General features: G+C 37.9%; 1 protein-coding gene across 3 annotated transcripts in view; it reads right to left on the reverse strand.

Annotated features, from left to right (window-relative positions):
• The window catches only part of LOC126948865 (putative uncharacterized protein encoded by LINC00467 homolog), a 61,337-nt gene that overhangs the window by 13,866 nt on the left and 23,293 nt on the right, over positions 1–24,178 (reverse strand). The window contains exon 5 of one of the 3 annotated variants that reach the window (XR_007723558.1): positions 12,023–12,122. The exons of 1 other annotated variant lie outside the window; for it this stretch is intronic. Coding sequence is in view for 1 of the 2 variants with exons in the window: in XM_050781299.1 (XP_050637256.1) it covers positions 12,057–12,122 (66 nt within the window). In the remaining variant the exon portion in view is untranslated. Of the gene's footprint in view, positions 1–12,021; positions 12,123–24,178 lie in introns of those variants that run through there. One more of the 3 variants, XM_050781299.1, reaches the window with a different exon arrangement.

Here is a 24,178-nt window from a genome sequence, read left to right on the forward strand (position 1 = left end):
CCCAAAGTCCATAATTTACATTAGGGTTCATTCTTGGAGTGGTAAATTTTATGGGTTTTGACAAGTATATAATGAATGACATACATCTACCATTATATTATTGTATTAGGGTTCTCTAGAGGGACAGAACTAATGGGATATACTATTATATATTATATATAATGTGTTTGTTATATATTATATGTATATATGATATATAATGTATATATTGTATGTATATATTATATATCATATAATATATATTATCATATATATGTGTTGTATTGCTAAGGAGTATTAACTCACATGATCACAAGGTCCCACAATAGGCCATCTGCAAGCTGAGGAGCAAGGAAACCAGTCTGAGTCCCAAAACCGAAGAAGTTAGTGTCCAATGTTCGAGGGCAGGAAGCATTCAGCAAGGGAGAAAGATGTAGGCTGGGAGGCTAAGTCAGTCTAGTCTTTTCACATTCTGCTGCCTGCTTTTTATTCTGGCCTTGCTGGCAGCTGATTAGATTGTGCCCACCCAGATTAAGAGTGGGTCTATCTTTCACAGCCCACTGACTCAAATGTTAATCTCCTTTGGCAACACCCTCACAGACACGGCCAGGATCAATACTTTGCATCCTTTAATCCAGTCAAGTTGACACTGAGTATTAACCATCACAATTATCATATAAAATAGTTTTACTGTCCTCAAATTCCTCTATGTTCTGCCTTTTTGTTCCACCCTCCCCCCATAATTTTTAAAGAAATAAACTTTCAATTGATTCTCTTGAGTTGTCTAGGTATAAGAACATACATCCTAATAATTATAGTAACTTCATTCCTCCTTTCCAATGTATATCTCAATTTTGTTTTTTATTTTTTATATTTTTAATTGATATTTCATAGCTGTACATATTTTGGGACTATATGTGATATTTTGTTTCCTTTTTAATTTCTTTATTAGCTTATCTGCCAAATCAATAGATGCATAATGTGATATTTTGATACGTGTGTACAATCTATAATTATCAAGTCAGGGTAACTGGGATATCCATCACCTCAAAAATTTATCTTTTCTTTGTGTTGGGAATACTACAATTCTTCTCTTCTAACTGTTTCCAAATATGAACTAAATTACTGTTAACTGTAATTTCTCTACTGTACTACTAATACCAGAATTTATTCCTTCTATCTAACTGTATTTTTGTTCTCCTTAACCAACTTTTCTTCATCCTGCCCTCTACTCTTCCCCTTCCAGCCTCTCACAGCCACGATTCTTCTCTCTACCTCCATGAGATCCAATTTATTAGCTCCCACATGTGAGCAAATAATGTGATATTTGTTTTTCTGTGCCTGGCTTATTTCACTTAATATAATGACCTCCAGTTCCAAACCACATTGCTGCATATAACATGATTCTATTCTTTTTTATAGCTAAATAATATTCTACTATGTACATAACCACATTTTCTTTATCCATTCATCTGTTGATGGACACTTAAGATGATGCCATACCTTGGCTATTTGTGAACAGTGAGGCAATAAACATAGGAACACCGATTGCAGATATCTCTCTGATGTTACGATTTCCTTTCTTTTAAATATATACCCAGCAGTGGAATTGCTGGATCATATGGTAGTTTTATTTTTAATTTCTCGAGGAACTCCATACTGTTTTTCATAATGGAGGTACTACTTTACATTCCCACAGAATAGGTGAGTTCCCCTTTCTCTGCATTCTACCAGCATTTGCTATTTTTTGTCTTTTGGCAATAGCCATCCTAACTTGGGTGAGACAGTATTTCATCATGGTTTTGATTTGCATTTCCTTGATGATTAGTGATGTTGGATATTTTTTTTTCAAATATCTGTTGACCATCTGTGTACCTTCTTTTGAGAAATATTTATTCAGGTCTTTTACTCATTTTAAAAATTGGATTATTTGGTTTTTGCTATTGAGTTCCTTATATATTCTGGCTATTTTTGTTTGTTTGTTTGTTTTGAGATGGAGTCTTGCTCTTGTCACCCAGGCTGGAGTGCAATGGCACGATCTTGGCTCACTGCAACCTCCACCTCCCGGGTTCAAGTGATTCTCCTGCCTCAGCCTCCTGTATAGCTGGGATTACAGGCATCCGCCACCACATCAGGCTGATTTTTGTATTTTTAGTAGAGACAGGGTTTCTGCCATGTTGGCCAGGCTGGTCTCAAACTCCTGACCTTGTGATCTGCCCACCTCAACCTCCCAAAGTGCTGGGATTACAGGTGTGAGCCACCATGCCCGGCCAAGGTGATTTTTTATATGGTAAAAGATGGGGATCTAGCTTCAGTCTTCTGCACATGGATATTCAGTTTCCCCAGCACCATTTATTTACTTATTTTTATTTTTTAAGAACGGTCCCACTCTGTTGCCCAGACTGAAATACAGAGGCACACACACAGCTCACTGAAGCCTCAAACTCCTGAGCCCAAGTGATCCTTCCACTTCAGCCTCCCAAGTATCTGGGACCACAAGCACAAACCACCATGCCCAGCTAATATTTAATTTTTTGTAGAGATGGAGGTCTCACTATGTTTCCCAGGCTGGTCTTGAACTCCAGGCCTCGAACAATCCTCTTGCCTTGGATTCCCAAAGTGCTGAAATTACAGGTATGAGCCACTATGCCCAGCCTGTCACAGTACCATTTATTAAAGAGACTATCTTTTTCCCATTGTATGTTCTTGTTACCATTGTTGAAAATGAGTTGGCTAGAAGTACATGGATTTATTTCTGGGTTCTCTATTCTGTTCCATTGGTCTGTGTGTTTTTACAGTACCATACTGTTTTGGTTACTATAGCTTTATAGTATAATTTGAAATCAGGTAGTGTGATGCCTCCATCTTTTTTCTTTTTGCTCAGGATTATTTAGCTATTCATACGAGTTTCAGAATTTTTTTTTCTATTTCTGTGAAAAATGTCATTGGTACTCTGATAGAGATTACATTGAATCTATAACTCACTCTGGGTAGTATAGACATTTAAACAATAGTAATTCTTCCATTCCAAAGCATGGGATAGCTTTCCAATTTTTTGTCACCTTTCTTTTATTGGTGTTTTATAGTTTTCTTTGTAGAGATATTTTACTTCTTTGTTCTTTAGTTACATTTATTCCTAGGTATTTTAATTTTTTGTAGCTATTGTAAATGAGATTGATTTCTTGATTTCTTTTTCAGGCTGAATGCTGTTAGCATATAGAAACACTCCTGATTTTTGTATGCTGATTTTGTTTCCTATGATTTTACTAAATTAATTTGTCGGTTCTAAGAGTTTTCTGGTGGAGTCTTTGGGCTTTTCTCAATTTAAGATCATGTTGCCTGCAAACAAGGATAACTTGACTTCTTCCTTTCCAATATGGATGTCCTTTATTTCTTTCTCTTGCTTAATTGATCTGGCTGGGTATTTTTGTTTAACTGAATTTGCTCGTATCTTCAAAACAAGAGATAGCAGATGTCTTTTTCTTGTTTTTGACTGTAACAGGAATGCTTTTAGTATTTCCCCAATCTAAAACTTACAGAAAAGTTGCAAATACAGTACTTCCAGTAAGTTGTCATCCAAAAAACAAGGACATTCTTCTATGTAACCACAATTTGAGGTCAATATCAGGAAATTCACACTAATACATTACTATTGTCTAATTTTCAAACAGCATCCAAGTTTTTCCAACTCCTTTATAGATAAAAGACTGATGTCCTTTATAGTTAAAGGATTCAGGTCAGAATCAGGCACTGCATTTAAATGACATGTCTCTTTAATCTCCTTCAATCTGGAACAGTTCTTCAGTTTTACCTTGACTTTCAAGATGACAATTTTGAAGATTACACAGCAGTTGTTTCGTAGAATGTCTCTCAATTTAGGCATGTATAATCATTTCTCATTATTAGATTTAGGTTATGGATCTGCAATAGAGTGAATTTTCTGTGTCACCCCTCAAAATTCACACACTGAAACTCTCATCCCAATATGATGCTATTTGGAGATGGCTTTTTTTTTTAGACAGAATCTCGCTCTGTCGCCCAGGCTGGAGTGCAGTGGCGCAATCTCAGCTCACCGCAACCTCCGCCTCCCAGCTCCGCCTTCAAGCTATTCTCCGGCCTCAGCCTCCTGAGTAGCTGGGATTACACCTGGCTAATTTTTGTATTTTTATTAGAGACGGGGGTTTCACCATGTTGGCCAGGCTGGTCTTGAACTCCTGACCTCAAGTGATCTGCCTGCCTCGGCCTCCCAAAGTGCTGGGATTACAGGTGTGAGCTATGGTGCCCAGCCTGGAGGTGGCATCTTTGGAAGGTAATGAGGTCATGAGGGTGGAGCCCTCATGAATAAGGTTAGTGTCCTTATAAAAAGAATAGCTAGCTCTCTTTCTGTCATTTGAGACAGTAAGGAAACCACCTTCTATAAACCAGGAAAAGGGCATTCACAAAGAATACAACCACACTGGCACCCTGAATCTTGCACTTTCAGCCTCCAAGCCTCCAGAAGTGTGAGAAATAAAAGCCTGTTGTTTAAGCCACCCAGCCCATGGTAATTTGTTATAGCACTCTGAACTAGGACAACATCTTTGGCAGGAAATCACATCAGTGATGCTGTGTTCTTCTCAATGCATCCTAACAGGAGTCACACAATTCTGATTTGTCTCATTATTGATGACGCTAATTTTGATCACTTGATTCAGTAATGTCTACAAGGCTTCTCCATCACCATAAAATTATTCTTTTTCTCTGTGTTCACTTTCTTGACTTAGCCTTACAGCCAGCCATTTTACCAAGGAGTAACCAAGGAGTACTAGCACCTTTTAGTAGAGAATGGTATTTAGAAACCATGAACTGAACACTAGGTGTGCTCATTGCTATTAGGGTAACACTATTTCTAGACCAGCTACAGAGGTAGGATATATTCTAGAAATCATAAGTTTAAACTGATTAATTTCAAATCTCGATCAAGTCCCACAGGTTCTTCTTTGTCTTCCTCCATTCCATATTTGTGTCTTCCTTCTTCCACAGTGAAAACCCTGGTTTTTTTTCAACCACTCCATGTTTATTCATTTGCTCAATCTTACAATAAAATGAATATTACTATACTCATACTAGTAAGAAAATTTTTGTTATTTTACGTTTTAATTACTGTGTATATTTTGTTATATTTATTTTATTAGTATTTGATATGTTTTCTTTTTTACACTTTTGTGGAGGCATAATATGTATATCATAAAACTTGCCCTAAGTGTTCAATGATTTTTAGTAAAATTCAGAGTTGTGCAACCATTGCTGCAATCCAGTTTCAGAACATTTCCATCAGCATAAAACTTCCCTTCTAGGCCGGGTGCAGTGGCTCACATCATTAATCCCAGCAATGTGGAGGACTGAGGCAGACAGATCGCTTGAGCCCAGGAGTTTGAGACCAGCCTAGGCAACATGGTGAGACCTTGTCTCTACAAAAAAATACAAAAATTAGCTGGGTGTGGTGGCAAATGCCTGTTACGGTACAAGCTACAAGAGGCTGAGGTGGGATGACAGCTTAAACCCAGGACGTTGAGATTGCAGTGTGCTGTGATTGTGCCACTGCACTCCAGCCTGGGCGACAGAGTGAGACCATCTCAAAAAAGAATAATAAAAGAAGAAAAGTTCCCTCTGCCTATATGCAACCAGTCCCCACTTTGACACCTCACAGACTCAAGCCCAGGTCATCACTGGACTCCACAGATTTGTCCATCCTAAAAGTTTCATACAAATGGAATCAAACAATAGTAGCCTTTTGTGGTCTGACTTCTTTCACTTCATATGATGTTTTTAAGATTAATCCATCTGTAGCATATATCAGTAGCCTATTTTTTATTGCTGAATAATATTCCATTACATGTACATACCATATTGTGGTTATCTACTCACCAGCTGATAGACATCTGAACTGTTTCCAGTTTTTGCCTATTGCATATAATGCTGCTATGAACACTCACAATAAGCCTTTGTGTAGACATATGTTTTGGAGGTATAGGGGTGGATATGTAGAAATAAAACTGCTGGGTCCAACAGCAGGTATATTTTTAACTTTTTAAGAAATGGCCAAACTGTTTTTCAAAGTGACTGTATCATTTCATATTCTCACGAGCAATGTATGAGGGTTCTGATTCTTCCTCACCCTCACCAACACTTGGTATTGGCAATCTTTTTTATTATTGTAGTGGGTGTGTAGTGACATCTCATTGTGGTTTTAATTTGCATTTCCCTAAAGGTTAATGCTATGAAGCATCTTTTCATGTATACATAAGCCATTGTATAAAGAAAACTGTTCTTTAGTTAAAATATAATAAATACTCATTTAAAATTTTTTTATCCCATTTAAAAAACTGGATTATTGTACTATCAAATTATCAGAGTTCTTTATATACTCAGATAAAAGTCCTCTATTACATACATGATTTGCAAATATTTTTCCCAGTCTATGACTTGTCTTTTAATTCCACTAATGGTGCCTTTTAAAGAGCAGAATTTTTTCTGTTTTGATGAAGTTCAATTTATTAATTTTGTTCTCTTATGGATCATGTTTTTGTTGTCATATGTGAGAAATACCTGTCTAACCCAAAGTCACAAACATTTTCTCCTTGCCATTTTCTAGAAACTTTAGTTCTTATATGTAAGTCTATGATCCATTTAGAGTTAAATTTTGCACATGGCATGAGATAAGGATATATATTTTTTTGCATATGGATGTATAATTGTCCCAGCACCATTTGTTGAAAAAATTATCATTTCCCCCATTGAATTACCTTGACACTTTTGCCAAAAGTGGGGATTACAGGCATGTGCCACCACACCCAGCTAATTTTTGTGTTTTTAGTAGAGATGGGGTTTTACCATGTTGGTCAGGCTGGTCTCGAACTCCTGGCCTTAAGCAATCCACCTGCTTTGGCCTCCCAAAGTGTTGCGATTACAGGAGTGAGCTACCATGCCCAGCCATCTTCTCTTTATTTTTTTAGAGACATTGTCTCATTCTGTTGCCTAATCCTTCTCAAATGTTGCTGGATTCTGTTACCTAGTACTTCATTAGGGAATTTTGTATACATGTTCATGAAGAATACTTGTCTGCAATTTTCTTTCCTTGTGACATGTTCACCTGGTTTTGATATCTGAGTAATATTGGTCTCATAAAATGTGTTACAAATTGTTTCCTTTTTATTTCCCAAAAAACAAACTGTAGGATTGGTAATCCCTCTTCCTTAAATGAAGCCATCCAGGCCTGGGTTTTCCCTTTTGAAAAGATTTCTAATTACCAATTCATTTTAGTCACATTATTTTTCTTCATTTATTATTGTTCTATTGATATTTTCTCTTTCTTCTTGAGTCAGTTTTGTTAATTTGCATCTTTCTAGTAATTTGGCCATTTAAGTTGTCTAATTTGTTGGCATAAAGTCATTCATAATAATTCCTTATAATACTTTTAACTTCTGTAGAGTTGGTAATGATATCCTATCTTTTATTCCTAATTTTGGTATCTGTGTCTTTTCTCTATATTTTTTCCTTGATCAGAATAGCTAACAGTTTATCAATTGCATTGATTAAAGAACAATTTTATTGTTTCAAAGAACCAACTTTAGTTTTACTGATTTTCTCTATTGTTTTTCTGTTTTCTATTTCACTGATGTTTGGCTCTGATCTTTATCATTTCCTTCTTTTTTCTTTTTTTTTTAAGAAACGGAAGTCTTCAAATTCCCATTAACGATAGACTGGATAAAGAAAACGTGGTACATTTACACCATGGAACAGTATGCAGCCATAACTAGGTACGAAATCATGTCCTTTGTAGGGACACTGATGGGAGCTGGAAGCCATTATCCTCAGCAAACTAACACAGGAACAGAAAACCAAACACCACACCTTCTCACTTATAAGTGGGAGCTGAACAATGAGAACACATGGACACAGGGAAGGGAACAACACACACTGGGGCCTGTTGTGGGAGTGGGGGAGAGAGAGCATCAGGATAAATAGCTAATGCATGTGGGGCTTAATACCTAGGTGATGGCCTGAGAGGTGCAGCAAACCACCATGGCACATGTTTACTTATGTAACAAACCTGCATGTACTGCACATGTATCCTGGAACTTAAAATAAAAATAAATTTTAAAAAAAGATAAATAAGAAAAAATGCTTATGTATAATACAAAATTCAGTTTAAAAGTTTGACTATATTATGTACTCGTGAGGAAATTTGTCTCTTTAGTTCACTGTTATTTACAGTATCTAGATTACTGCCTGTTACTTGGCAGATGCTTAATAAATGTTTGTCAAATGGATTTTTTAAATGTAACTTTTTTTCCCTCAAAATCCAAATACAAACATGGTGGGGGGGATCTATCTTAAATAAAAGCAAGAAATTAATCATAAAAAAAGAAATGGGGGTCTTGCTCTGCCACCTAAGTGGAGTACAGTGGTGCAATCCTGACTCACTGCAGGCTCAAACACCTAGGCTCAAGTGATCTTTCTGCCCCAGCCTCTCAAGTAGTTAAGACTACAGGCACATACCACAACACCTGGCTAATTTTTTTTTTCTTTTTGTGAGATGAGATCTCACTCTGTCATCCAGGCTGGAGTGCAATAGCACGATCAAGGCTCACTGCAGCCTTGACTTCCTGGGCTCAGGTGATTCTCCCACCTCAGCCACCCTAGTAGCTGGGACTACAGGTACATACCACCACGCCTGGCTAATTTTTTTGTATTTTTTGTAGAAATATGGTTTCACCATGTTGCCTAGGCTGATCTTGAACTCTCGGGCTCAAGCCATCCACCTACCTCGGCCTCCCAAAGTGCTAGGATTATAGGCATGAGCCACTGCACTTGGCCATTCAAAAAAAAATTTTTTTTTTGTAGAGACAGGGTCTCACTATGTTGCCCAGGCTGGTCTTGAACTCCTGGCCTCAAGTGATCCTCCTGTCTTAGCTTATCAAAGTGCTGGGGATTACAGGTTTGAGCTACCAAGCCTGGTCATCATTTCTTTCTATCTGCTTGATTTGGATTATTTGCTTTTTTTGTTTGTTTCTTTAGGTAAAAACTTAGGTTGTTTTTCTTTTCTATAGGCATTTAAAACTGTAAGTTTCCCTTTCAGCACTGCTTTAACTATATTGTACACATTTCAAAATATTTTCTATTTTCCCTTGTGATTTCATCTTTAACCCATGGGTCATTTAGTAGTGTGTTTTAAAATTTCCAAATATTTTTATATTGACTACCTTTATTTCTATTGTTGACTTCTAATTCTACTGTGATCAGAGAACATACTTTTAATGATTTCAATCCTTTTACATTTATGGAGAATGTTTTACATGCATTTGCAAAGAATATATATTCTGCTACTGTGGGTAAAGTGTTTTATAGGTACTTTTTATGTCAAGTTAGTTGACAGTGTTGTTCAAGTTTGTATCCTTACTGATCATCTTTCTACATTTTCTATCAATTATTGAAAGTAGGGTATTGAACTCTCCAACAGTTGTTGAATTGCCTATTTCTCCTTTCAATTTTGTAAGTCTTTACTTATGTGTTTTGAGGCTCTGTTATCAGCAACATTAGTTTCCTAGAATTGTCCTAACAAATTACCAACACTAGGTAGCTTAAAACAATAGAAGTTTATTGTCTTATGTTTCTGGAAACTGTTAAGTCCAAAATCAGGGTGTCCATAGGGTCATGCTCCCTTTGAAGGTTCTAAGGAAGAATTCTTCCTTGCCTCTTCTCATGGCCCCAGCAGTACTTAGTTGTAGCAGCACAACTCCAATCTCTGCCTCCATAGTCAGATCACTGCCTTCCCTGTGACTTTCTGCGTGTCCTCTCCTCCTCTTATAAGGTCACCAGTCATTGCATTTAGGTCCCTCACCCCACTCAAGTATGATCTTATCTTAACTAATAACATCTGCAAAGATCCTATTTCCAAATAAGGTTACATTCTGAGGTTCTGGGTGAACATGAATTTCAGGAAAGATATTGTTCAATCCACTGCAGTGTGAATACATTTATACTGACATTTATATCTTTCTGACAGATTGACCCTCTTATCACATGAAATGTTCCTCTTTGTCACTAGTAATATATCTTGAAATCTATTTATCTGTGTTTTATTAGCTTTATAAAACCAACAAAAAAAGCATTATATATCCTTTCATGTTCTGGGAGAGATTATTATATATGGTATGAGACTCACTCATGCTACCTATAACAATATATAATAATACATATAATAATCTTGTTTAAGAAAGAAATTACAAAAGTTTTTCCTTTTTCTTTTACTTTTTGTTTGTTTGTTTGTTTTTACTTCTTGAGTTAGTCTTCGCAATTTAGAGGTAATATAGGGTATTTCTCAATAGGAGTTCTATTAACATTTTTTTTTTCTTTTTTGAGAGGGAGTCTCCCTCTGTTGCCCAGGTTGCAGGGCAGTGGCACCATCTCCGCTCACTGCAACCTCCACCTCCCGGGATTGAGCAATTCTCCTACCTCAGCATCTGAGTAGCTGGGACTACAGGGTACACCACCATGTCCAGCTAATTTTAGTATTTTTAGTACAGATGGGGTTTCACCATGTTGGCCAGGTTGGTCTCAAACTCCTGACCTCAGGTGATCCACCCACCTCAGCCTTTTTTTTTTTTTTTTTTTTTTTTTTTTTTTTTTTTGGAGATAGCATCTTGCTGTAGCACACTGGCTGGAGTGCAGTGGTGCCATCTCAGCTCACTGCAATCTCTGCCTCCCAGGTTCAAGCATTGAACAATCCTCTTGCCTCAGCCTCCTGAATAGCTGGGACTACAGGTGTGCACCACCACACCTGGCTAATTGTTGTATTTTCTGTAGAGACGGGGTCTCACTATATTGCTCATGCGCTTTTTTTTTTTTTTTTTTTAAATAGAGACAGGGTTTTACTATGTTACCCAGGCTGGTCTTAAACTCCTGGCCTCAAGCAATCTTCTCTGCCTCAGCCTCTCAAAGTGCTAGGACTAACAGGCATGAGCCACTCTGCCCAGCCTGGGTCAGTTCTTTATTTTTTAGGATCATCACTCCTACTATAGGACACTTAATATTTTAAGCCTCTATCCACTAAATGTCAGTAACTCTCCTTAGTCTTTATAACAACCAGATTCATACCCGTGAGGGTGGGGGAGTCATTCAAGAACCAATGACATAGTTAAGAGAGTAACTGCTTGGGCTTAAATACAAGCTCTGACACTAATTTTGTTAAATATTTTTCTATTGAATTTTGTTGTTGTGATTAGCTGATACATACAAAATTCTTAGAATAGTACCTAGAACAGAGCAAGTGCGTGATAAATATTAACAAGTATTATTCCAAAAATTCTGTCATCTTAACAAGTTTTTATATGGCAGGACAATATTTCTGAAATATTGACTTATTTTTCTTGTACAAATTCACTTTTTCCTTGCCCTTTCCTTCCATAGTCCCTTTAATCGGCTAGATAGCTATGACCTCGCTGCTATAGGGGAGAGATAAACCATATTTAAAGACATAAAAATGATGTATTCATAAACTTTATTTCTAAAACTGTAAGCCTTTATGGGAATAGAGAAAGTTCCATACATACATAAAATATTTGGGAGAAACATAACTAAAAAGAACTGGGCTTTGTTATCTCCCCGTTAATTTTTTTTTTTAATTATTTTTTTTCTCCCCGTTATAATAAGCCTAGAAAGAAATTTCCCCAGACTGAGGAAGAAGACAATATGGTGGGAAAGGGATAAGAGTACAGAAATTGACAGATCCTTAAAAAATGAATTCTATGCCCTGATTCATGGAGTAGCAAAGCAGCAGTAAAAGTCCATACAAACATGAGGGCTCTAAGGCAGGGAGACGAGGAGGGTTAAATCCTGAACCTTGGGTAAATAATATGATACCAAAGAAGAAATGACTGGGAGATAAGACTATGCTGACCAGGCTTTAAGAAGTTGCCTTGCATTTCATATGTAAGCATAGCAGTGAAGGCGTAGAATTATGTATATGCCCCTACATGTAATGTGGAATAAAAGAACATACCTGAAGGTACCAGACAAACAGGAATGACAACATCTTAGTGGCAAATGGTGTGGACCAGTGACTGAGGACCAGAAAGGATGATGGACATCTCAGAAGATACCTGCAAGAACAGATAACATTGAGGACTAGGTGAATATGAGTACCTTCTCCCTATCCTTGTCTTAGTAACACAGAGATCACCCCCACTTCATAATCAGACTCGAAGTATGAAACTCCAAACTGACTGAGATCAGGTTTCCATCCCCCTCCAAAGAACGGAGACTTTGAAAAGAAAGTAAGATAGCCGGGCACAGTGGCTCATGCCTTTAATTCCACTTTGGGAGGTCAGGAATTCGAGACCAGCCTGGCCAACATGGTGAAACCCCGTCTCTACTAAAAATACAAAAATTAGCCAGGTACAGTGGTGGGTGCCTATAATCCCAGCTACTCAGGAGGCTGAGGCAGGTGAATTGCTTGAACCCGGGAGGCGGAGTTTGCAGTGAGCCGAGATCACACCACTGCCCTCTAGCCTGGGCGACAGAGTGAGACTCCATCTCGAAAAAAACCAAAAAATAAAAAATAAAAAGATGATTCATATAAAATTAGAGTAACATTTCTTGTATAATTTTGTGGACATAGATCTACCCATATGCACAGAGTTGTTCATATAATTGTAAGTTTTTAAAGCTACGTATCAGTTGACATAGCCCCTTTTTACTTTTGTTCATATCTCCTTTATTTATTTTTATTAGATTTTTAAAGATTTAATCAGTTTGTTGGGATTTTTGAAAAACTCAATTATTAGATGTATAGTCTACTCTTCCTGTCTCTTAAAAGTCACTAAGGTTTTTATCTTTATTATTTCCTTTATTCTGCTTTCCTTTGAGTTGTATTTCAGTTGTTTCTTTCTAGTTTATTGACTTGATAAATTCTGTTTTCCTAATTGGACCATGAATGATACAGATGGTAAATTCATTTTATAGCTTAAATGAGCAAATACAATTTTTATAACATGTATGGCATGATATGGCATGTATATATGGCAGAAACTTGATAGCTGTCAGAGTTAAAATTTATCTTCAGGACTATTAAACAAATTCTTGGTAGTAAATACTTACTAAGAACACTTCTTCCATTACTTGGCAAACATTCAAAGAAGTACTTTAGTCATGATTAGAAGAAATAGAGCAAATATGCACTTAAGACCTTTGTCCACCAACCTAAGGTTTTTTCTTACTTGTACTACTGAATTATCTGAAATGTAAATATTATTTGGCCATTTCTCCTTTATCCGACTGAGGATGGTAATGACTACTTTAAATTCTCAAAATACTCTGTGGCAAAAAGACTATTTCCTGTCAAGTATTCCTGTTAAATATCATTATACATTATGTCCTATACTTCCTTTTCATTATAACAAATCCAAAGTATATTTGGATTTTTAACTTTAATTTCTATATTATCCTAAAATAAAGCTTAGATATTACCAATTAAAGAAGTGAAGTAAAAACGAAAAGCTTATCTTACAAGCAAGAGGGAAAATATACTGTAAGTCTTACAGAATAAGTATCTTCTAAATTCTAGCCCAGGTGTCTCATAGGCTAGATGAAGAAACAAAGGCCTAGATAGGATAACTAGCTCAAGATTAAAGGTCAAAAACAGAAGTTGGTCAAAAATTGGATTCCTTTTTTTGTTTTGAGATGGAGTCTCACTCTGGCACCCATGCTGGAGTGCAGTGGCACGATCTTGGCTCACTGCAACCTACACCTGCTAGGTTCAAGCAATTCTCCTGCCTCAGCCTCCCGAGTAGCTAGGACTACAGGTACATGCCACTATGCCCAGCTTTTTTTTTTTTTTTTTTTTTGTATTTTTAGTAGATGTGGGGTTTCACCATACTGGCCAGGCTGGTCTCGAACACCTGACCTTGTGATTCGCCCACCTCAGCCTCCCAAAGTGCTGTGATTACAGGTGTGAACCACCGCGCCCGGCTCCAAAAAACTGGATTCTTATACTCAAAAGCACTCTTTTATTCTGCTCTGTTATTACCTTTTACACTGATTATATAAGGGTCTCATGGAACAAAAAATATAAAATTTGCTGAGAGGTTGGGCTCGTTTGGTGCGGTGGCTCCCGCCTGTAATTCCTGCACTTTGGGAGGCTGAGGCAGGCAGATAACTTGAGGTCAGGAATTTGAGATCAGCCTGGCCAACATGGCGAAACCCGGTCTCTATTAAAAATACAAAGAAATTAGCTAGGTGTGGTGGCACACACCTATAATCCCAGCTACTCAGGAGGCTGGGGAAAGAGAATTGTTTGAACCCGGGAAGCAAAGGGAGGTTGCAGTCAGCTGAAATCGCATCACTGCACTCCAGCCTGGGCGACAGAGCAAGACTCTGTATAGAAAAAAAGAAAAAATGCCCCCAGAAATCTGACCGTAGAACAGGTGCTACAATAAACATCAACTAAACATCGTCTGTTTTTAAAAACCCAAAGAACAGAAGAAAGGAAAGAAAATAAAGATAAGAGCAGAAATTTGAGGAAATAGCAGAAGAGACAATGGACAAAATCAATGAAGCCAAAAAATGGTTCTTAAAAAGACCTAGAAAAGACATACAATCTCTGGCATGATTAAGAAGAAAGAAAGAAGGCAAAAAACAAATATTAGGAACAAAAAGGAGGACAAAATTATGTATCCAGCAAGGATTTAAAAGAAAATAAGTGTATGTTATGAGCAATGTAGTGGCCAAAAAAACCCACAAACAACAACAACAACAACAACAACAAAACCCACAAAACAATGAAAGGAAAACTTAGGTAAAGCTGATTAACTCCCAGAAATATGTAATTTAACCAAAACGAAATGAGAAAAAATTAAATATTTGAATAGTCTTATAGTCACTAAAGAAACTGAATCCATAGTTAAAAATATTTCTGCAAAGAAAAAACCAAAAATACCAGGCCCAAATGGTTTTTATAGGTGAGTACCAACAACTTTTCAAGAAACAGATCATTCCAATCTTATAAATACTCTTGAAAGAACAGAGAGAAAGGATCATATAATCTTTTTTCTCCCCACAGGTTATTGGAGAACAGGTGGTGTTTGGCTACATGAGTAAGTTCTTTAGCAGTGATTTGTGAGATTTTGGCGCACCCATTACCCAAGCAATATACACTGCACCCAATTTGTAGTTTTATCTGTCACCCCTTCCCACCCTTTGTCCCTAAGTCCCCAAAGTCCATTGTGTCATTCTTACGTCTTTGCATTTTCATAGCTTAGCTCCCACTTAAGGACCATTTAATCTTGATACCAAAACCATATAAGATTTTCAAGAGAAAGACAAACTACAGGTTCTTCTTATGAAAAAAATCTGAAAAAAAAAATACTAGCAATCCAAACCCAGTAATGCGTTAAAAAAGATAATATATCATAATTATGTTGTTTATCCCCGTAAAGCAACATTAAAAAAATTAATGAACACAATTCACCATAAAAAAACTAAAAGAACAAAACTTTATGACCAAGAGATATCAAAAATTAATAAAATTCAATGGCTATTTATTTTTAAAAACTTTTTTTTTTTTTTAAGACAAAGTCTTGTTTTGTCACCCAGCCTGGAGTGTAGCGGCATGATCTCAGCTCACTTAGCCTCAATCTCTTGGGCTCAAGTGATCCTCCCATCTCAGCCTCCTGAGATTACAGATGGGCACCACCATGCCCAACTGATTTTTAATTTTTTTTTGTAAGGACAGGATCTCACTATGTTGCCCAGGCTGGTTTTGAACTTCTGGGCTCAAGGATCCTCCTCCCTCAGCCTCCCAAGGTGCTGGGATTACAGGTGTGAGCCACTGTGCCCAGCAAAAATTCTTATCAAAATAGGAATAGAAGAGAACTGTAAAAACATCTCCATAAATGGTATCTACAGAAAGCATCCTTCTTAATGATAATATTTCAGAAGCATTTCCTTTAAAATAGGCAATCATTCCCACTATTATTGTTTCTACTGTACTAGATATCCTTTTAATAATTCAAAAGCAGTATAAAGATTAGAAAGATGCCATTATTAAACAATAATATGACTGTCTACCTAAGAAAACCCCAAAGAATATGCAAATTATTAGAGATAACAAGATATTTAAACACATGGCTGAATATAAAATCAATTTACAAAGCTATTAAATTTCCAATAGCAAGCAACCGATGGTTAGAAAATATTACTTATAATAGCAACAACAAAAAAGATACTCAAGGCCGGGTGCAGTGGCTCATGCCTGTAATCCCAGCACTTTGGGAGACCGAAGCAGGTGGATCACTTGAGGTCAGTTCAAGACCAGTCTGGCCAACACGGTGAAACCCTGTCTCTACTAAAAATACAAAAATTAGCCAGGCATTGTGGCATGTGCCTGTAATCCCAGCTACTCAAGAGGCTGAGGCAGAAGAACTGCTTGAACCCAGGAGGTGGAGGTTGCAGTGAGCCGAGATCACACCACTGCACTCCAGCCTGGGTGAAAGAGCCAGATTCTGTCCCAAAAAAAAGAAAAAAAAAAAAGAAAGAAAGAAAAGAAAAAAGATACTCAAGAATAAATATAATTAACAAAAGATGTGCAATGATTATATTGATAAAATTATGAAATTTTATTGAAGGATATTAAAGAATTCTAAAACAAATGAAATGTGATTTTTTTACACTGTTATAAAAAAACTCACTGTTGTAAAGATGTAAATTCTACCATGAATAATCTATAGTTTAAATTTGATTATGTTCAAAATCCCAGCAGGTTTTTTCATAGAATTTAACAAGCTGCTTCTAAAATTTATGTGGAAGAGGAAAGGGAAAAAATGGCCAACAAGATACCAAATGCTTAGGCAAACTCCCAACCATATATCAAGATTTTTATAAAACCAGAATAATTAAGACTGTGTGGCTATATGACTGTGTACAGACAGTCATATAAATGAATGAAACAGACTAGAGAGCACAGAAACAGACTCCAGTATTGGTGGTGAAAATTGGTGTGGTTAGTTTTCTATTGTTGTTTTAACAAATCACCACAACCCCGACCCCCTGCCCCCACTCCCACAACACATATACACACAAATTTCTCTTGCAGCTCTGAAGGTCAGCAGTCCAAACTAGGCCTTTATGGGGCTAAAATCAAGGTGTCAGCAGGGCTGGGTTCCTTCTGGATACTATAGGGAAGAATCTGTTTCTTACCTTTTCCCACTTCTAGAGGCTGCTTGCATTTCTTGGCTCATGGCTTAGTCACTCTAATCTCTGCTTCCTTCATGACATCTCTTACTTAGATTTTCTACCTCCTGCTTTCCCCTAGAAAGACCCTTATGATTACACTGTGCCCACCTGGAAAACTCTAGATACTCTCCTATTTCAAGATCCTTAATTACATCTTCAATGTACCCTTTGCTGTATAAGGTAACATATTCACAGGTTCTGGAAATTAGATGTGAACATGTTTGGAGGGGGCATTAGTCTGCCTACTACAGTGTGCACACCTTACAATTTAGCAATTCTATTCTTAGACATATAATCTAGAGAAACTTACACAAAAACACCAGGAGAAATGTACAACATATTCATGGTAGTACTGTTTGCAATAGGAAAAAAAATTAGAAGGACTCAGGGAGCAAGACGGCCAAATCAAACTGAAGAATTATCCACACAAAAAAAGCACCTTCATAAGAAACAAAAATGATGTGACTGTGATTTTAAAACAACAGTACCTGGTTTTAACTTCATATCATAGAATGAGACATTGAAGAGGGTAAGAGAGACAGTCTTGAATTGCTGATGCCACTTCTCCTTCATCCCCACTGGCAATGGCCATCTGGCATGGAGAGACAATATACGCACTTGTGGGAGGCAGAGTGCAGCGACTGTGGGACTTTGCTCTGGAACTCAGTGCTTCCATGTCACAGCAGAAAGCAACATTGGGTAGAACTCACCCTGGTGTTTAGACAAGCTCTAGCCAGAGGCAGATTACTCATCCCAGGGTCAGAACCTGAGTTACAGCAAGCCCTGCCACACAGGCTAAAGTACTCTGGGGTCATAAACTTCAAAGGCAGTTTAGGCCACAAGGACTGCAAGTCCTGGTGCTGTCCTGGGTTCGGAGTCAGTGGACGTGTGGGACATGCAACCAAGCGACATACCAGCTGTGGCAGCCAAGGGAGTGCCTGTACCACACCTCCCCCAACCCCAGGTATGGCAGCTTGCAGCTCCAGGAGAGACTCCTTCCCTCACTTGAGGAGAAGAGAGAGAAGAGTAAAGAGAATTTTGTCTCGCAACTTGGCTACAAGCTCAACCACAGTAGCACAGGGGACCAATCAAGAGTTCCGAGGCCTCCATTACAGGTCCTAGCTCCCAGATAACATTCCTAGACATGCCCTGGGCCAGAAGGGAACCTGCTGCCTTAAAGTGAAGGACCCAGTCCTGGCAGAACTAATCGCCTACTAACAAAAGAGTCCTTGGGCCCTGAATAATCAGTTGTGATGCCCAAGCAGTACTTGCTATAGGCCTTAGGTGAGACCTAGAGATGTGCTGGCTTCAGGTGTGACCTGGCACATTATCTAGTTGTGGTGGCTATAGGGAGAGATGCCAGCTTAAGAAACGGAGAGGGAGGAGTAAAGGGGACTCTGTCTTGGAGCTTCAGGTACCACCTTGGCCAAAGTATGGTAGAGTACCAGGTGGGCTCTTGGGGTCCCCAATTCCAGGCGTTGGCTCTTGGATGGCACTTCTGGACCTGCCCTGGGCCACAGGGGGAGCCTACTGCCCTGAGGGGAGAATCTCAGGCCTGGAAGCATTCACTACAAGATGACTGAAGAGCAGTTAGCCCTTGAGTGAACATCAGTGGTGGCCAGAAGTACATGCTGTAGGCCTGGGACGATGGTGGCCATGGGAAGAGACTCTTTTACTTGTGAAAAGGGGAGGGAAAAGTGAAAAGTCTTGTGGCTTAGGTGCCAGTTCAGCTGCAGTAGAATAGAGCACCAGGTAGATACCTCAGGTTTCCAACTCCAGGTCCTAGCTCCTGGATGGCATCTCTGGACCTGGTGGGGCTGAGGGAACTTACCACCCCAAAGGAAAGGACATAAGCTTAGCTGGCTTTGCCACCTACTGATTGTAGAGCCCTAAGGCCTTCAGCAAACATAGGCAGCAGCCAGACAGTGGTTACCATGGGCTTTGCGCAAGACCCAGTGCTGTGCTGGCTTCAGGTCTGACCCAACACAGTCCCAATGCTGGTGGCCACAGGGATGCTTGTGTCACCCCAGCTCCAGGCAGCTCAGCACAGAGAGGGAGAGAGACTGTGTTTGCTTAGGAGAAAGCAAGAGAAGAGAACAAGTGTATCTTCATGGTAATCCAGATAATTCTTCTGGATCTTATGTAAGACCACCATGGTGGTCTATGTTATTGGGCTTGGGGTGTCCCCTAATGAAGATATGGCTGCAATGATTAAAAAATTAGATTATCATACCGAAGTCCCTTTGAATTCCTGGAAAGCCTTCCCAAGAAGGATAGGTACAAACAAGTCCAGACTGCAAAGACAGTAAATACTTAACTCTTCAGTGTCCAATCGCCCAGGAACATCCACAAGTATCAAGATCACCCAGGAAAACATGACCTCACCAAACAAGCTGAATAAAGCACCAGGGACCAATCCTGGAGAAAGACAGAGTTATCTGAACTTTTAGACAATTCAAAATAGCTATGTTGAGGAAACTTAATGAAACTCAAGATAATACAGAGAAAGAATTCAGAATCCTATCAGATAAATTTAACAAGAGATTGAAATAATTTAAAAGAATCAAGAAGAAATTCTGGAGACAAAAAATGCAATAGACATACTAAAGAATGCATTCGAGTCTCTTACCAGCACAATTGATAAAGCAGAAGAAATAATTAGTGAGCTTAAAAACAGGCTACTTGAAACACACAGAGCAGACAAAAGATAAAAGAATACAAAAGAATGAAATATATCTACAAGATCTAGAAAACAGCTTCAAAGAGAAAATCTAAGAGTTATTAGCCTTGAAGAGGAGGTAGAGAGCTGGGTGCGGTGGCTCACGCCTGTAATCCCAGCAGTTTGGGAGGCCGAGGTGGATGGATCACCTAAGGTCAGGAGTGTGAGACCAGCTTGACCAACATGGAGAAACTCCATCTCTACTAAAAATACAAAATTGGCCACGCATGGTGGCGCATGCCTGTAATTCCAGCTACTCAGGAGGCTGAGGCAGCAGAATTGCTTGAACCCTGGAGGTGGAGGTTGCAGTGAGCCAAGATAGCGCCATTGCACTCCAGCCCAGGCAACATGAGTGAAACTCTGTCTTAAAAAAAAAAAAAAAAAAAAAAAAGAGGCGGTAGAGAGATATGGTCTAGAAAGTTTATTCAGGCCAGGCGCAACGGCTCACACCTGTAATGCCAGCACTTTGGGAAGCCGAAGTGGGTGGATTACCAGGTCAGGAGATCGAGGCCATCTGGCCAATATGGTGAAACCCCGTCTCTATTAAAAATACAAAAATGAGCTGGGTATGGTGGCACGTGCCTGTAATCCCAGCTAGTTGGGTGAGGCATGAGAATTGCTTGAACCCAGGAGGCGGTGGTTGCAGCGAGCCAAGATTGTGCCACTGCACTCCAGCCTGGCAACAGAGCAAGACTCCGTCAAAAGGAAGGAAGGGGGGAGGGAGCGGAGGGGAGGGGAGGGGAGGGAAGGGAAGGGAAGGGAGAAGAGAAAGTTAGCTTATTCTAAGAGATAATAACAGAGAACTTCCCTTAAAGTAGAGAAAGATATTAATATTCAAGGATAAGAAGGTTTAGAACACCAAGCAGAATTAATCCAAGTATTAATAAGACTACCTCAAAACATTTAATAAACACCCAAAGGTAAAGGATAAAGAAACAATCCTAAAAGCAGCAAAAGAAAGGAAACAAATAACATACAATAGAGCCCCTGAAAACCTTACAGGCCAGGAGAGAGTGACATGACATATTTAAAGTGATGAAGGAAAAAAACTACTTTTATCCTAGAAGAGTATATCCAGCAAAAATATCCTGCAAACATAAGGGAGAAATAAAGACGTTGTTCAAGACAAACAAAAGCTGAGGGATTTCATCAACGCCAGCCCTGAACAAAATGAAATGCTAAAGAGAGTTCTTCAATCTGAAGGAAAACGGTGTTAATGAGCAATATGAAATCATCTAAAGGTGTAAAACTCACTGGTAACAGTAAGTACAAAGAAAAACAACAAATGTAACACTGTAATTGTGGTGTGTAAACTATATCTTGAGTAGAAAGGTAAAAGGTGAACTGATGATAAACAATAACCACAACAACTTTTCAATACATAGAGAGTATAATGAGATAAAAATAGAAACAATAAAAAGTTAAGCAAGGGAACAAAGTTAAGCTGTAGACTCTGTATATGTTTTTTCTTTGTCAGTTTGTTTATGCACTCAGTGTTAAATTGTCATCAGTTTAAAATTATGGGTTATAAGATATTATTTGCAAGCCTCATGGTAACCTCAAATCAACAAACATTACAACAGATATACAAGAAATTAAATCATATCACCTGAGAAAATCACCTTTGATAAATGAAAGACAAGAAGGCAGGAAATAAAGGCCACAAAAACAACTGAAAAACAAATAACAAAATGTCTGGGGTAAGTCCTTACTTATAACACTGAATGTAAATGGACTAAACCTCCCCAGTCAAAAGACAGAGTGGTTGAATGGATTAAAAAATAATAATAAGACACAATGATCTGTTGCTTACAAGAAACATACTTCACCTATAAAAACACACATAGACTGAAAATAAAGGAATGTAAAAGAAATTCCATACCAACGGAGACCAAGTAAGAGCAGGAGTAGCTATACTTGTATCAGACAAAATAGATTGCAAGACAAAAACCACAAAAAGAGACAAAGATCATTATATAATGATAAAGAGGTCAATTCAGCAAGAAGATATAATAATTTTAAATATATATGCACCCAACACCGGATAAATCAGATATATAAAGCAACTATTATTAGAGCTAAAGAGAAAGATCTAAGTAGAGACTTCAACACCCGACTTTCAGCATTAGACAGATCACCCAGACAGAAAATCAACAAAAATAATCAGACTTAATCTGCATTACAGACCAAATGGATGTAACAGATGTTTACAGAACATTTTATTCAATGGCTACAGAATACCCATTCTTTTCCTCGGCACATGGTTCATTCTCAATAATGTTAATACACTATATGTTAGGCCACAAAACAAGCCTTTAAAAATTCAAGAAAAAAGAAATTATATCAAGCATCTTTGTTGACCATGATGGAATAAAACTAGAAATCAGTAACAAGAGAAATTTTGGAAACTATACAAACACATGGAAATTAAACAATATGCTCCTCCTGAATGACTAGTGGGTCAATGAAGAACTTGAGAAGAAAATTTAAAAACTTCTTGAAAGAAATGATAATGGAAACACAACATACCAAATCCTATGGGATACAACAGAAGCAGTACTAAGAGGAGAGTTTATAGGTATAAGTGCTTGTATAGGAAAAGTAGAAAAAATTCAAATAAACAACCCATCTATGCATCTTAAAGAACTAGAAAAGCAAGAGCAAACCAAACCTAAAATTAGTAGAAACAAAGAAATAGTAAAGGTCAGAGTAGAAACAAATGAAATTGAAATGAAAATAATACAAAAGATCAATGAAATGTAAAGCTCATTTTTGAAAAGATAAATAAAATTGATAAATCCTTAGCCAGACTAAGAAAAATAGAGAAGATCCAAATAAATAAAATCAGAGACTAAAAAGGAGACATTACAACCAATACAACACAAAAGGATTGTTGGAGGTTCATAAGCAAATATGTGCCAATGAATTGGAAAACCTGGAAAAAATGAATAAATTCCTGGACACATACAACCTACCAAGACTGAACCAGGAAGAAATCCAAAATCTGAACAGAGCAATAACAAGCAACGAGATCACAGCTGCAAAAAAGTCTTCAAGCAAAGGTAAGCCTGGGATCTGATGGCTTCACTGTTGAATTTTACCAAAAATTTAAAGAACTAATACCAATCCTACTCAAACTGTTTCAAAAAATAGAGGAGGAAAGAATACTTCCAAATTCATTCTATAAGGTCAGTATTACCCTGATACCAAAACCAGACAAAGACACCTCAAAATAGAAATCTACAAGTCGATATCCCTGAACATTGATGCAAAAATCCTCGACAAAATATTAGCAAACTGAATTCAACACGTTAGTAAGATCATTCATCATGACTAAGTGGGATTTATCCCAGGGATACAAGGACGGTTCAAGATACGCGAACCAATCAATGTGATATATCAACAGAATGAAGGACAAAAACCATATGATCATTTCAATTGATGCTGAAAAATCATTTGATAAAATTCAGCATCCCTTCAATCCTCAAAGAACTGAGTATAGAAAGTACATACCTAAACACAATAAAAGCCATATATGACAGACCCACAGTTAGCACTGCATTGAAGGGGGAAACATTGAACGCCTTTCCTCTAAGATATGGAACATGACAAGGACGCCCACTTTCACCATTGTTATTCAGCCTACTACTAGAAGTCCTAGCTAGAGCAATCAGACAAGAGAAAGATATAAAGGGCATCCAAATTGGAAAGAAAGAAGTTGAATTATCCTTGTTTGCAGATGCTATGATTTTGTATCTGGAAAAACCTAAAGACTCCACCAAAAAACTATTAGAACTGATAAACAAATTCAATGAAGTTGCAAAATACAAAATCAGTACACAAAAATCAGTAGCATTTCTATATGCCAACAACAAACAATCTGAAAGAGAAATCAAATAGTCCCATTTACAACAGCCACAAATAAAATACTGAGGAATTAACTTATCCAAACAAGTGAAAGATCTTGGCTGGGCGTAGTGGCTCATGCCTGTAATCCCAGCACTTTGGGAGGCCAAGGCAGGTGGATCACAAGGTCAGGAGTTCGAGATCAGCCTGGTCAACGTGGTGAAACCCTATCTCTACTAAAAATACAAAAATTAGCTGGGCATGCTGGTGGGCGCCTGTAATCCCAGCTACTTGGCAGGCTGAGGCAGGAGAATCATTTGAACCAAGGAAGCAGAGGTTGCAGTGAGCCAAGATCATACCATT

Source organism: Macaca thibetana, chromosome 1 (genome assembly GCF_024542745.1).
Source record: "Macaca thibetana thibetana isolate TM-01 chromosome 1, ASM2454274v1, whole genome shotgun sequence".
In the NCBI taxonomy this organism is placed as follows: Eukaryota; Metazoa; Chordata; class Mammalia; order Primates; family Cercopithecidae; genus Macaca; species Macaca thibetana.